This window comes from Ascidia mentula, chromosome 4, assembly GCF_947561715.1.
Source record: "Ascidia mentula chromosome 4, kaAscMent1.1, whole genome shotgun sequence".
Lineage (NCBI taxonomy): Eukaryota > Metazoa > Chordata > Ascidiacea > Phlebobranchia > Ascidiidae > Ascidia > Ascidia mentula.
In genome coordinates, this window is record NC_138569.1 from 8,020,741 (window position 1) to 8,035,949 (window position 15,209).

Consider the following 15,209-nt stretch of genomic DNA (forward strand, 5'->3'; position numbering starts at 1 on the left):
TTCTCGCGGCATCGCACATCCCTGCCAGACTAATATTTGTTGGTGGTGAAACGTGTTATTCATTTACGTATACGTTTGAGTGCTTCATATGCACCAACTTACTGGACTGGAACACTACAGTCTGCCGAAGTCACTTTACCCTCTCAAGCGTAGCGGCCTTTCCCTTTTTCTTTTTTTCGCTAGACCGAAGTATTTCGTTCCCAGATGTACAAAAATTACCAAAAATCGTTTGATTTACAGTAACTCTGGTATCTGAAGATACTGATGGTAATAAATGCAACAGATCAATCACAATTTGCCGCACTTTGAGCAGCTGCTTTTTGACAAAAATTAAATCACTTTCAAAAACCTTGATCGAAACACAACCCATTGTAAGAAACTAAATTGTGATTTGTGCTATGAACCGACTCATACAAGACAATGGAAGGCTGTTTAACCTGTCCTACTTTTACTTTTAATTAACCCTACTGTAAAACTATTTGAAACCAGCCTGCGTTTCGTTCAAGTCACGTAATGTTCTGGCTGTTGCGTGTCTTTTAAACGTGTCACTCTACTACACAGAAGACGGGTAGCTGTGCACTATAGTATGACGTCATAGAAACTTTGATTCATACAATGGTATTTGTAACTAAATTTTAGTAGGAGGAAGGCTTCGTTGCTGCTGGCAAGCAACAGGGTACTGGTTTCCGGGACAGGTCAGGACAAAATGCACGACCCAAAGGCAAACCAGTTGGTATCTGAAAGAGTAATCGACCGCGACAGAAAGGAAAGTTTGACAACTGGAGTGATACAAAAGTAGGCTTGTTAACAGGAAAATGCAACAAGGCAACACAGTATAATACAAAACCAGCTAATCATGGTTCGGACTTCGCGTTAACAATGGCTATGACGTTACAATGCTGCAGGCAAAGATTGGCTGAAAATGCATTGGTTTGGGTAGGAGTTATTCACGAAAACGCGTGTAGCGCAGCGGTAGATCCTTTTGTGGGAAAAAATTACGTTTAGGCAATGCATAAATTGTCGAAGAATATAAGTACCGAGAACCACAGACGAAAAGTTACGCTTAGGCAAAGAAAAACGTCTGGAATTAACGACAACTAGCACACCTGGCAACAACTTGGCTGCCGTGTGCGGTTTTACTGCGGCGAACGAGTTTTCATCGTGTCGAAACTGACAGCAGACGGACACTAAAGCTCATCTGTTATCTTTTTTGTTAGTGCGTTCTACTAAGTTAGACAAATTTCGTAAATTTTGCTAAACTTATTAACGTGGTCTAACACGTTTCAATTTTGATGTGGAGTCTTTTGTTTCATGTGCTGCGATTGACAGTAAACGCGCACATCAATGCAATTTAACAGCCAGACGCGCTAGTTGCGATCAATTCGAGACAATTTACTTTGCCTAAACGTGAAGTTTCGTTTTTGGTGCTTGGTACTTATATTCCTCAAAGGTTTCTGCTTTGCCTAAACAAAAAACAATTCGCACAATATTATTTACCGCATAGCGTTACACACGTTTTATTGAAGAACTCCTATCTAAACCAATGCATTTCCGACAATTCTTACGTGCAGCATTGAGACGGCAGACCCATTGATGACGCGAAATCCGAACCATGAATAGAAATTCGCAGACATGGATCCATAATTCCTACACGTTTCTGTCGGTATTGTCACTGATCGAGTGTTCGACAATGTCCGGACGTTGCGATGTCCTGGCAAAAAGATCTGTGATCCCTTGTGGTTTCTGGAATTGTGTTCTAGACAAAATATTAAAGGTACGGTAATTTTCTTATCGTTTTTTTTAAAAGGCTATTTTTATATTAGGTGAACACAGCAATAAAATCAAACCGAAATCAAAACAACATCAATTTTATACCCATGTAAATAATAGAAAATTCCGATTTTGAAATATAATTTGTACTAAACATAATGCATCCTTGTTACGTAAGCTATCCTGAGTCGATGTCTATGAGGTGAGATAAAGATACGAACGAATTTATTATTTCCAGAAAAAAATGCGTAGACTTGCAGCTGTTCTACAAAAACCTTGTCGTATTGCGAAAGCGAAGTATTTAACAAGCACTGTAGAAACTTTGACAAATGGCTACTTTTTTCGGGTCGTCATGACTTTGTAAGGGTTGGGTGGGGTAATAAAAGTGTGGAACCACTATTGTAAACTTCAGTGGCAAGAGGTTTTATTGCACTGGAATCTAGGATAGAGTAAACACGAGGCACGTCGTATGGTTTAATGTTTAACTATGATAAAACTTTAAAGCCTTTGGCAGTAATATTACTACAACCCGGTACAAAAAAATTTCCAAATTAGTTATGTTGTGAATGTCTGCGCAGCCGCGTGAAACAGTTTTTTGAGTTTCTTTGTTAACTCATATTACTGAACCAAAGTGAGCAAAGGCGTTATGGTTGGGTTAAAATGTTCAGTGCGCGCGTTACGCCTTGCCTTTGAAAGAAATGCGCTGTGTCGTGTGTGATAAATGTTGCGCCACATCACCAAAGTTAATTTGTGCAGATTGGTTAATATTTAAACTGCTTTATGTAAATCTTCACCGATTGTTTTAAAAAAAGCGCTGTCATGGTGACTATATGAGCAGTAAGCACCCAGGTTGGGAAAAAAACATAGTAGTATCGGTTCCGCTTGAAACACTTTGTTATCGATCCAACGCAGTCTACATTCTTGCCTTCATTGTGCTGGTGTCAACGTAGAGCTATGCGGTACCTTGCTCATCGTAAATGAAGAGTTGTATTCAGCATTGCAAGCTTGAGGAAAGAATAGTCAACATATCAGCTTTTAAACTTGTTTGGATGTTTTCAGGTATATAGTTCGGTATGCTGACTAGTCGGTGGTTGGGAAAAATGAAATAAGACATCGTGGAGACTATTTGAACCATTTTAAGATGTCGGGAGGGGATCCAAACGAAGAAATAGGTCCGGGAATCTCAGTTGATGTCAATGTGAGATGCAGTTTTGTATTTTTCGTATTTGTAAAGGTTGCTTTGTTAATTTATATCCTGTATTTTAGCGAGAAAACCCAAATGCAGCTGACGGTGTTTTTATTGGTGATATTCACAATCATTATTATCAAGCTCCACAAAGTAGTTCAAATAGTTGGGACATTGAAGAAAAAAGTAAGCAATATAACGACATGAAATGGTGCTTGTTATTCAATCTTCTAGTCGCTCCACATACAAGCGACAACTCTTTGTCTGGGTAGTATGGGTACATAACACAGGAGTCGATGCGTGAAGCAGTGATTCCCAACCTTTTTGTGGTTGCGTACCACTTGGAGGTAAACAACATCGACACGTACCACCTAGTTGAGTGTTGCAAAGTAACCTAGGGCATGAAGTAACAAACATTTTTATATTACTTACGATTTTTTAAATTCGAACCATATCCGCAAATTACGAAAAGGTGCTCGCCTCCCATCTGAAATGCCGTCGCGGACCACGGTTGGGAAACACTGACATATAGGCAAAAGCCAAAATCCTAATTTTTGTGCTTTTGGGTTAGTTTTGCTGTGGGGCTGATGGCGAAATTTTTAACATCCAGATATGTGTTTTTTTATCGAGTTTTGTATAAAAGTGGACATGGCAATGAAGTTTTCAAAAATTCCTTACTAACATGAGGTTTGAATTTGCAGAAACAGAGCTCCAGCAAATACTGCGAGCAAAGGCTGAGATCATCGCCGGTCAAAACTCATACCAGCCGGTCGAACTAGAAATCTTTGAAATTCGTCAAGGTTGCGACACCCACGAAGAATTCGGAGAAAGCGGAATTTTTTCTTCATCTCGCATCAGAAGTCCAGTTTATTCGTTTGAGGTCGAGGTTTCAGATTTTTTTTCGGATGCTTTAGGGAACGCTGAAAACGAAGCATCCAAAACCGACCAAAGTCAAGAGTCACAACATGATTTTGTGAGAAAGCGTGGAAACGTTGTTGGCGTGATTGGGTCGGCAGGAGTTGGGAAAACCACTCTCGGAAAAATGGTGGTCGCTCACCATCACGAGGTAGAAGGACATGAGAGCGACTACTTTATGTTCTACCTACCTTGCAGAGATATTGATTTCAATGAAACCATGACTGTGTTTAAGTTTCTTGCACAATACTGTGTGCCAGATTGGGAGTTCTCACACAAAAGTAATTTGTCAATTCTCAGAAAGATTTCCAAATCTATTCACTCCTCATTGATTATTGACGGCTTGGATGAAGCTGGAATATTAAATTTTTCGAGGAATTTTCGCAAGATGACGCTGGAAGCGGAAGGCACCGCTGATCGAATTCTAATGAATCTTCTAGCTGGTCATATTCTTCCCAATATGAAAAAGTTGATTACCTCCAGACCAGGAGTCTACCACATGTTGGAACCCAAGTACAAACCGCTCTTTACCGTGCGGGTGGTTGGTCTCACCGAGGAATCGCAGGGACAGCTGATCACAAGAGTTTGCAGAAACGACAGAACAGCCAGCAATCACGCAGTCAGGCTTCTCGAAGACAGTCCCACTGTCAGGGCTTTATGCTACAACCCTATGTTCTGCATCATGACAGTCCAGTGTATACAGAAACGCAGAACTGACGACAACACCCTGATCACCATCACCCAGGTTTTTGCGAGCGCTTTGGAAAACTGTGTGAGACACAAAGATGAGTATGTTCGTTTGGAGGAAGATGTGTTCGCTATGCTGAAGAACCTAAGTCGATTGGCTTCAGACGGAATCGAAAGGCGTCTCATCGCGTTTGATTACAGCGACATACAACGCTACAACGTGTCCGAACGTGCTCTAGAAACCTTCCTAAGCATCGGAGTTGATGTAGAAAGCCTTCAGGTGCGGGTGTTCGTCACTGACAAGAAATATTATTTCAGTCATTTGACTTGGCAGGAAAAGTTTGCAGCCTTATATCTCATGTACCTCAGCGACATGGATGAATTCATGCAGCTGGAACAGGAGTTTACTCACGATCGTTGGAGAGTGGTGACGAGATTCATGTTTGGCATCAGTCATCCAACTGTTGTTGAGAAATTGAAACGGCTTTTTCCAACTATGAAACGTGGTGAAATCCGCTCGAAGTTGAATCGTCTTCGTCAATTATTTCTCACCGAAACCGCTGCCGATTTGTCCGCTGCATTTCAAATTTGCAACATTGCGATTGAAGCAAATGACCAGGATATTCTCCTCCAAACAGTCCAGGTGCTTCCGGAAACGATCATTCTGGATGGAATCATCCAAGCTAGGGACATTGCATCTTTGTGTCACGTTCTACATAATACAGGAAGTTCCATTCCAATTGAATTCAACATATTTCCTCCCCAGTTTCAAGGCAACGGACTTTTTATTTTGGTGAATTATTTCAACAAGACACACAGACAGGTGGGTAATCACACTGAGAAGTGTGTATATGCATTTACCAGGGAGATTTTTATCCTATAAACTTGCACCTAAGCGAAAAGTAGTATTTCTGGACCATAGGCATAATAGCGTTCGATGATACCTAGTTTCACCCCTTTTTTTCATTTCCAGATGCGACGAATCCGCGTCCAGAGAACAAATATTGGCGATACAGAGGCAGATCAAATATCCAAGCAAGTCCCAGAACTTGAAGATCTACGGATTTGGAGAAGTCGAGTTACAAAATCTGCAATGTTAACTATATTGGATGCAGTTTCAAGGCGCACACGACAGGTCTCGATTTGAAATTCACTTGCGTATCGATGTTTTGTGCAACAAATTACCTTATATGATATGTACTTGTTCGATATGATGCATCGTTTGTTTTTGAAATAAGTTATGTAACACATAATTATTATCATTTCTCCTTACGCAATATGCCCTTTGTGAGTTGCGTGTTGTTAAGCACTTCTTTGTCCTTAGTTATTTTGTCAAATGTACGTTCCAAACGTCCAAGACCATCAAAAATGTATGTTTTATTTGCAGCTTGACTGTCTGACGCTTACCGAAAACCCATTGAGTAAGGATGAGGTGGACAAACTGGCTACTTGCATGTCACGCATGAAATCCCTCAGAGCTGGTCATTGCAACATTACTGGCGAAAAAATGGAAATGTTTTCTCGAGCTATTGCAAGCCTACAACAACAGGTACGTCAGTTGAATAATGCAAATATATTCCTACTTTAACCACGTTTCCGCGGTAGCGTGCTGGCACATCCCTATTCATATAGTGTTTGTTAGGTGGGGTCCATTAATACAAACATACTATCACGTTTACGACTTTATCGGCAGTGTGTTCACAACTTGTGTTGACTCAACATATTTTCGCTAAGATCCCAGAAATCAAGCTGAATGGAAATCCTCTTGGAACAAGCGGCGCTCTCCAACTATCCCGTTGTCTTCACAACATTGGCAAAATACGAGCAAACTCTTGTAAGATAGATGGCGAAGGAGGCGAGTACATATCTCAAGCGTTACTTGCTCAAAAAGGGAGGGTAAGCAAAACCACAATATAGTGCTGGTCTCAAACGTTCACTGTATGCTATAATCTTTTGCTTGTAGTTTTGCTAATCTTTTGCTTGTAGTTTTGCTTTTTATTGTAAGATTGTGGGCTATTTGCATATTTAAAGATAATGACGATTATGATATTAAATATGCATCAAATGTTAAACGCATGTCTTAAACTTTTTTGAAAAAGGGTTTGCTCACTTTCACACGACTAACAGCAGTAAAATAAATGTCTAATCTATAGTTATTGTAGATTAAGGTCTTGGATTTGCATGAAAACGAACTCGGGGATCGTGGAGCCATTGCACTTGCAAATGCACTCGAAAAAATAGATCAGCTGTTTGTCAAGGATTGTGGAATTTCTCCTGTCGGCGTGAAAGCTATTCAGGACAAGCTGGACGCCGGTGCTAATATGGTGAGGCTGCAGTAAATCACTTAGAGCTTCAGGAATTAGCTATAGAGTCAATATGGTATTTATAGTCACTATAAATAGTCACACCAAGCTGCACTGACGAGACCTTTTCGCAACAGTGGCCCTGTCTGTAGCTCACTATAACAAGTAACTCAAATTCCTATACATCAGAAAAATCATGCTTCAGTACCTACAGTTCAAATAATTTTTTTTTTTTTTTGCAGGTGTGCGAAGTACACGATCTTGATCGACAATAACTTTGCTCGAGCATTAAGAATGTATGCCTTATATGCAAACCAACGCTTTTATTTTTTTATAAACATATTTTTTCATCATTTAGCGTGTTCGTTATTCAGACGTACTGTATGTTATCAAAGAAAAATAAATGTGAAAAAATTGCCACAAAACATGTTGAACTTAAATCCATGCTATCAACATAATGCTACATCTTTTACACGTACCTACGCAATGCAAATACTTTTGCAGCAACTTGGTAGTAGTCACAACCCTTTATCTTGTATCTGTAGCAAACATGTTTTCCTACTATGTGTTAATAAATACAAAATATCTAGTCGTCATTTTTGCTATGTGAAGTTCTATATAAAAAACTGAAGTAGTAACAAGCGTATAGCAATACGTAGTGACACGGGGAAAAGAATTTATGCAATGTAACATGTTCATGCATGTATATTCTAATATCTATCTAAATTCTAAATCATGCTGTATATCGATTGTGGCTCAGTGTACAAAGTATAGCTTGTTGGTTTTAAGCCATATATGCAAACGTCTTCTAGCAAACCGGAAAGACGGTTGGAAAGTATTTCCTTGTGCAAAGCTGGTATTCCCGGCTTCGAAGCTTCTCCAGTCACATAATTTCGTGACAACGACGCACATCGAACGAGCTCAACGGTCACGCTTGACTAACTATCCAACCATGTTGGTTTTAGCGCGGGTGACTGTTGCAGTTGCAGTGGTTTCGTTTTAGAGGTGTAGTGTCTTATTTTGTATGCGATTGGGCGTGCTATCCACGTCTGACAAGTCCACGTGATGGATCAAAATTATCTTTCACAATGCACAAATAGTTACAGCGGTAGGCAGACAGGAATGTGCAATTGGTAGAATTTATACTTTTTTTATTCTAGTGTTTATCATACACGTTTCTTTCTATTTTGAGGTATGATATAAACTATCTTGCAGTAAAACGTACTGAGTTTGGATCATGGTAAATCATTAACATTGCTGCCTATAATAACCCTTCGCCACTGACTGGAACTTATTTACTTCCTTGTGGAAAAGTGATGGTTGGATAAAATAGCAGAAATGGAAATTTCAAGTGATGGAAACGAGGTTAGAAATTACATTTTTAATACTGTGTGCATTGGTTTTTACGAAACTGTGTTTCCCTTTTTGAGCTTTGCACGCTTTAATTTGCCATCTGGCTATACTAATGGCAGCAGTTAATTTAGCAACAAAATTAAACGATGTCAAACCGCAGTCTTATTAAGCATTTTTTTGTCTATGATCGTAAACCTGTTGTAAGTAATGCGCAACGGGCCCTATTCTTGCAAATGGACGTGGCGTTTGTTTGGTATGGAGAGTTTTGGTCGCCAGACATTCCACCATTACTAATGGCGACTGGCGAGACAGCTGGCTTTAGCTTACCGGCCGACTGTAAACTTAGCAAGTTCGGTCTTTAGTTGCGGCGTTGCATTGGGTGGTAATATTTTCAAAACAACGATAAAACTACATATGGCGTGTTGTTCAACGCAAGACTTACCCATTTTGATTTCGTTAAAGGCAGTGAAGGACAAATACAAATTTTCCTCGTTGGTTATCGAGTATAACATCAACCAGTTTATGACAAAAAATGGAAAGAGGGACTATCTTGGTTGTGGATCGTTTGGGGCGGTGCGTCGTTGTTCACACGAAAATATTGGAGTGATTGTGGTCAAGTGCTTTAGGCTGACAGGAACTAAAGAGCAACAGAAAAAACTTTTGAAGAGGTTTGTTTTCTTATGAGTTATAGTACATTCCACAATTGTGAATCATACAAAAACGTGCATGACACTAAACTATTTTTGACCATATAACTATTATTATAACTTATATAACATATAACATTCTTAGAGCTCCAAAAGGAGTAAAAGACGATCACACCAGTATAAGATCTTTATTAAAGAAATTTTAATTTCGCCTAAGGAATGTTATATTGAGTTGTAAAGACAGATCAGTCGGTTACCTACCTGCAAAGGCTGATTCCTGCAGTCAAATTTCTGACGTTTTTTTCTATTATATAACATATATGAACTATTTTTCTTTTTATACAGTGTATTTAGAGAAGCGAATATTCTTGCATCTCTACACCACGACAACATCGTCCAAATGCTCGGCATCGTCCGCTGGGATCCTTGCATCGGCATTGTGATGGAGTATGTTGAAGGAGGGACCTTGAGCGACCTTCTTTTTAACAAGGATATCAAGGAGATTGCATGGCCTGTGCTCCTACGCATTTTCCACCACATTGTTTCGGTGCTTGAGTTGTTGCACAATTACAGTTTTAAGAAAGAGGTCTGCCACGGTGACTTGAAGACGGAAAACGTCCTTCTGACCCGCGACTTGTCGGCCAAAGTGGCTGACTTCGGTTCGGCCAATATCGTCAAAGCAACCGGTGCGTCAGCGATGTCTTACGAGCTTGCGCCCACTACCCAACACACCCAGTGGTATGCCGCCCCTGAGCTGCTGGCTGATGTGTCCAGGGAAAGAACCCCCGCCATGGATATGTACAGGTGACATTAAAATTTGGTCGTTTGCAACATAACAATTTTAACTTCATACGATGCATTTCTATTCAAAAATGCAGAACTGTCGTAAATGGATAATAATGTTTCTATCTCGTTAGTGGCGACATACCAACTTATCATATGAAAACCCAAATTAACGTTACGTTGTTGCAGTTTGGCGATGATTATGTTTGAAATGGCGGCCCGACGCCAAGTTTACCACGGAGCCAACGCGCCCTACTACATTATCATCAACGGGATCCAATGTGGTATTTTGCGACCCGAACTTTCATGGCTGAACGATGTTCAGATAACGGCATCTCAAAACACGGTCGACAGTCAGATTTTTCACTTCCTATACGAGCAGATGATCCTATGCTGGGACAAAAACCCAACGATTCGTGCCACAAGTGGACAACGTAAGATATTTTAGTTACATGCCTATCTTCCACGTTCCCACACACTAAAGATTTTGTGATTTTCAAAGTGCCTGTAAAATTGCGTTGGCTTGCTAAGGGTTCGGTCTTAGAGTAATACTGCAAAAGCGGGGTGTAGAATCTTTAGTCATCTGTAGGCAAACTGTGCTTCCAATTATTCAGTTCATTCGTGTGCCTATAGAATTAATAATCAACCAGGTCATACAGACACAGGTCGACCTTTGTTGGAATGTTTGTGTTTTTCGCCGATGTTACGACACATATTGCTTGCTGCTTGCACAGCAGTGTTTTTCGTTACATGCACGTCTTGACGGGTTCTAAAACGTTTTGCAGTCTTTGCACTCTCAAAGGATTTGCTAAAAAAGTGCGACGGCTCAAAGATGTTCCTTGAGCGCAAAAAGCTGTGGAAGCAGATGCAGAGTTTGAAAGGTCGCGACAAGACAGACGACGATGACGAAGAAAAAATTCCACAAACTGAAATTTGCCTGAATGAGTTTTCGTATCCCTTCCTTTCGGCAGGCTCCCAGAGTAAGTCGATTGGTTGCGTGTGACCTTGAAATTTGTCTCTTACATTTGCTATGTTTTGTGGCACAGCTGCTCTTTCGCCGACGTCCAATAAAAGCCGGTCCATAAAACCCGAACACCTGTCAGGTATCTCCGTGCCGAAGAATGCGAAAGAAGAGGAGAAATATGCGAGTATGCGAGCCATTTATAAAAGAAATAAAACGGCAAACATTCCCCACCAAAAATAAAACACATTTCCAATTAATTTATTGGTAATTTGATGCTTAGTTCATAAACATACTGTAAAACTTCTTGACATACTTGCATATGTTCATGACGCGTATTTTCTGAAAGCCACTTTATCAGCCCAAATGCGTCAATACGTCCGCTTTGCTTTTCAGCGACGATCAGAGATTGCCTGAACCAGTTGGAAAACGACGAAGACTTCGAAAGAATTTTGAAAATCAGTGAAGCCGTCAGTCTGCGTCTACGTGTTCACCTCCCAATTCGACTGCATGACGAGATCGCACACAAGTGCCTGGAAGTAGCAGCCGCACTTGCACAAAAAGTTTACTATGAGCGAGCTTGCGAGTTCATCGAGTTCGGGTTTGCGATGTACAACGGTATTTCCAAAAACGGTGAGAAGCGGATCGAGTTTACCATGAACGGTTTCGCGGTGTGCCACTATATGGCAAAGACGGGCATCAAGTACCTTAAGGAGGAATTCACGCGCAGCCACGTCTTCCCTCTCACACAGCAGGTCCTCGCCCGATTCGACGAAATCCAGTATGCCGAGCTCGACGATGTTTTGCTGGCCAGAGTGCAGTGCTGGGTACGGTGCTTAGTGATCTGGCTGAAGTACGACGACTTAAACTTGGCAACGGTCGCCGCCAGAGAAGTGATCATGGCTCTGCTGGAGGGTTATGACGAGGACGAGAGGCTCGGTACAGATATCACCGTCAAGGCGTTGTTGGAGAAGCTTGATAGAAAGTTGGTCAAATACGGCGCCCGCCAGTTTTTCCGCGACGCCTTGCTTGGTTATCAGGATACAGCTCAAGATACAGCGCTACTGAAAGCAAAGATTGCCTCAATTAATGCAAAGCTGCAAAAAGTACAACACTTGGATGAGGAGAAGATAGAAGAAATTCTGCTGGCACAACGTAAGTTTTCTTCATAGCAATGAAAATTTTGGATACATTTTTTGTTGCTTTGGTTCCTTCTGAAAATAAATTATTTTTTCAGAAGAAGAATCAACACAAACTCGGCGCCCGAAACCAACTTTGGAAAGGGTAGGAAAGCTTCACTGACCAAGAAAAACTTGTGCAGGGTCACAAAACACAATTTGGCTTAGATCAAGCGTTTGACAGTAAAAGAGAAAATAGCAGTTAATCATACTGAATCGAATCCCCTTATCTATGATGGCATTACACACTGCCTTCATTTACATTATTTTCCTTTTCCTCCAGTATAAAATACCAAACCTCAGTGAAGATATGCAGATGGCGGCAGCAATCCAGGCTTCCCTCCAGCAATCGGAACGAGAGAAATACCTGAAGGACATCATTGCTGGTGTCCCACGCGGAGATACGACTCCCACCGAAGAGCAGCATCTTCTAAAGTGTACGTTATTTTTCAAATTAACGTTAATCCAGGAACATAACTGACGGTTTTGTAATTCTTCAATGCAAACAAAATAGCCAATGCAATAGTCGAGAACACTGAAAATGATTGTACTACAACAATTGAAACGTCTGAAGCATGGAATTCTCGACTCATTGGCTATTTTGTTTGTATTGAATTAATCTAAATTTACAGCAAACAAGATTGAAAACATTTTTTGCGGCATACAAAAAATATGCTTTTATTTCAGGCTCCCTTGTAACGAACTCGTGCCTACATGGGATCTTTTTCTAAACTGCTTGTTAGATGAAAAAAAAACTTACAATAAGAAATATGCGTGTCACGTTACTTGTATAACGCTTCAACATTTTCCCTTTAGTTTTTGATGAAGTTGAAAGACGACCGGAGGAAACAGACCAGACGTCACAGGCCACAGTTGAGGTACAAAATAGTTAATTCCTGTTAATCTTGAAATATCTATGCATATCCACCCTTGATAATGTTCCATCGTTATTATATATTAACTGAAACTGAACTTTTGGGATTTCAGCAGGATCTCTCTAGCTTGTCGGACGACGAAATGTTGAAACGCGCGATCGCAGAATCGTTACGACTCAACCAGCCATCACCCCACAAAGGGGTGGAACTGGTTGAAGCGCCTTCCAACCAAACTCAAGGTAAGTAATTGTTTTGTGAACTGTATGTCCAAGCATCGATTTATAGCCTTTACTCTTTCAAATGCGTTTTCGGGCAGTCGGCTCGAGAAAAATAGGGACTAAATTAGGATTCTATTGTGACACTCTTTATGCTTATGAAAAACATATCTAGCGAAAGCGGATGGATCGGATTGTGTCAAGTTCTGTGACCAAACGCCAATATTTCAACACTGGTTTGAATTCCCAATAATCATCGGCTAGGACCAAAATATGTGCAGTTATCTGTATAAAGCCTTTTCATTTTTCAGTTTCTGGGGTGGTTGAATCGAACGAAACATCAGAAGACCTCGTCACAGACTTACCTCCGTCACGGGAACTCGTTCAGGTACAAAATAAGTCGACCCAAGCACAAAAAACTTGCAATCCCTCGACATATTATTGTGTAAACCGTCTTTTTAACCTCACTGAAGTAAAAAGTGGGTGATGCAAGTATAGGCTTAATGCCTGGGCTAAGGTGTGATATCCAAGAAAGGACCTGCGCAGTGGGGAGATCATGCCATTGAATGAAACATTACTGCGCTTACTGTAGTAATGTCGTAACGGTACAAACTAAAAAAGTATCACTTTTAAGGGGGAACAAACCCGATTCACAGCGGAAGAGGAGGAGGAATTGACGAAACGCGCCATCGATGAATCGTTGCGAATCAGTCAACTTTTTCCGAACCCTGAAACGTTAAAATCGGTTGAAATGCCAGGTAAAAAAAAATGCGTGAAATAGCCTAATACTAACCAATGTTGTAGGCGTAGGCATCAATTTGTTGGTCGTTAGGTGGAAATACAATTATATGTTACATTTTTAGAGAATGCACTGCTGGCTGGCGACTCAGGAAACACATCGGATGGCGTGCACCAAAAGGTGGTAAATTTATTATCTAACATCGATAGCTTCTTGTATGAGTTTGGCAAAAGGCATCTTTGCAAAAAAGGATTAGTCCGGGTCCACACTCACGCTTTGCGCCGGCGGATTCTTTGTTTGTTTCAATGTCCCGAGCGTACGCCCGCACGCCGCCGTATAATGAAACAAACAAAGAATCCGCCGGCGCAAAGCGTGAGTGTGGACCCGGCCTCAGTTTTTTTCATCAGATGAAGTAAATTTAACAATTTGTGTTTTTCTATTTTTCATTTCCTGTGTTACTTTTATAGACTGAAGATCAAGAAACTCTGCTTGTCGCCAAAGAAGTCGTTGAGCACTTAGTTAAGATGGTTGGTACTGATGTAACGGATCACGAAGATTCAAGTCGCAACCTACCACTTGTTTCCCACCCAAACGGTGTATTTACTTCACCTTGAAATTGTAGGCATTATACTGTGTGCCTCCTTTACATACATTTGCTTTTGCCTTGTTGGTCCAAGATATAAACGCACAACAATGTTTCATTGTTGGGATTTAAATATTTTAGCATTCGCTTCTCTCAGTAGTAGCACGCTTTAGCGACCCTTGGCCTAAATATGAATGGTTTTATACAAGGTTATTTCGGAGTTATATTGTATTGTCACTACACAATGCGTTCTAAACACGCGTGCTTTACAAGTTGTGATGTTATTATAATTGTGGGGCAACGAAAAGCTTATTATAAGCTTTGAAATCGGAAATATGGTGCTCAATACATGCACTTGTTAACAACCGGGAAAACTGGTTCGCTTGCCGGCTGTATCCCACCACCAATGTAGTTGCTAAATGTTTTGTCCTATTTGCTTTGGTTACGTCGCTTGAAGTTGTACTTTTTTGCCATTCTGCAATCGCTCCATTATTGTCGCTTTTTATTATGCATACCAAGTAGTGCTGTTCCCAAAATATACTGTGTGAAACGTTTCTGTTGTGGAAATGTGGTGCCAGATAACGTACAACTCAATTTGGTCTGTAAAGGCAAGTGCCATTGCCTAGATCGTCACTCTCACACCTATTTACCAAGGGTATAAATAAAAATTAAGTATTTGAAGTAAATGAATCGCAATGATCAGTTACAGTTCGTTTACTGTTTGGTGCCCAGCAAATCGACATAAGTACAACAAAGTGAAAAAATCTGAGTCTAGCTGTTATAGGTTGAAATATTGTGCACTGTCTGCAAAGAGAATTTCTTATTTTTACATTACGATTGCGTACAAAAGCTGCATTTGTTTACAACAAAACAATTTTATCCTATACTCCACAGTAAGGAGGCTGATTTGCATGTACAGCTGTAGCCCAGAACACAGAGACAGAGCGCGGGTATAGCTTTTCTCCTAAATTCCTAAAATGGCAATTCGTGTGGCAACGAGCAAGTGTACAGGAA

The 15,209-nt window shown here is 40.6% G+C and overlaps 2 protein-coding genes across 4 annotated transcripts; both read left to right on the forward strand.

The window, feature by feature from the left end:
- The first annotated feature begins 1,586 nt into the window (after nucleotides 1-1,586).
- LOC145898712 (NACHT, LRR and PYD domains-containing protein 3-like) lies at nucleotides 1,587-7,444 on the forward strand. Of its 2 annotated transcripts, XM_082987292.1 has the most exons (9): nucleotides 1,587-1,774; nucleotides 2,830-2,968; nucleotides 3,037-3,142; nucleotides 3,658-5,381; nucleotides 5,532-5,693; nucleotides 5,946-6,107; nucleotides 6,293-6,454; nucleotides 6,721-6,882; nucleotides 7,104-7,444. In XM_082987292.1, the coding sequence occupies exons 2-9, from the start codon at nucleotides 2,912-2,914 to the stop codon at nucleotides 7,134-7,136; spliced, it is 2,568 nt and encodes an 855-aa protein (XP_082843418.1). In that variant the 5' UTR covers nucleotides 1,587-1,774; nucleotides 2,830-2,911; the 3' UTR covers nucleotides 7,137-7,444. The 2 variants fall into 2 exon arrangements, with proteins under 2 accessions (XP_082843418.1, XP_082843419.1); XM_082987293.1 differs by lacking the exon at nucleotides 1,587-1,774 and having other exon boundaries at nucleotides 2,784-2,968.
- Nucleotides 7,445-8,057: 613 nt separating this feature from the next.
- LOC145898520 (uncharacterized) lies at nucleotides 8,058-14,749 on the forward strand. 2 transcript variants are annotated; one of them, XM_082987008.1, is made up of 15 exons: nucleotides 8,058-8,226; nucleotides 8,677-8,882; nucleotides 9,207-9,665; nucleotides 9,834-10,078; nucleotides 10,430-10,624; nucleotides 10,691-10,792; nucleotides 11,002-11,760; nucleotides 11,843-11,889; nucleotides 12,067-12,220; nucleotides 12,600-12,661; nucleotides 12,771-12,897; nucleotides 13,185-13,261; nucleotides 13,508-13,631; nucleotides 13,737-13,792; nucleotides 14,080-14,749. In XM_082987008.1, the coding sequence occupies exons 1-15, from the start codon at nucleotides 8,200-8,202 to the stop codon at nucleotides 14,224-14,226; spliced, it is 2,787 nt and encodes a 928-aa protein (XP_082843134.1). In that variant the 5' UTR covers nucleotides 8,058-8,199; the 3' UTR covers nucleotides 14,227-14,749. The 2 variants fall into 2 exon arrangements, with proteins under 2 accessions (XP_082843134.1, XP_082843135.1); XM_082987009.1 differs by having other exon boundaries at nucleotides 12,774-12,897.
- Nucleotides 14,750-15,209: the final 460 nt, after the last annotated feature.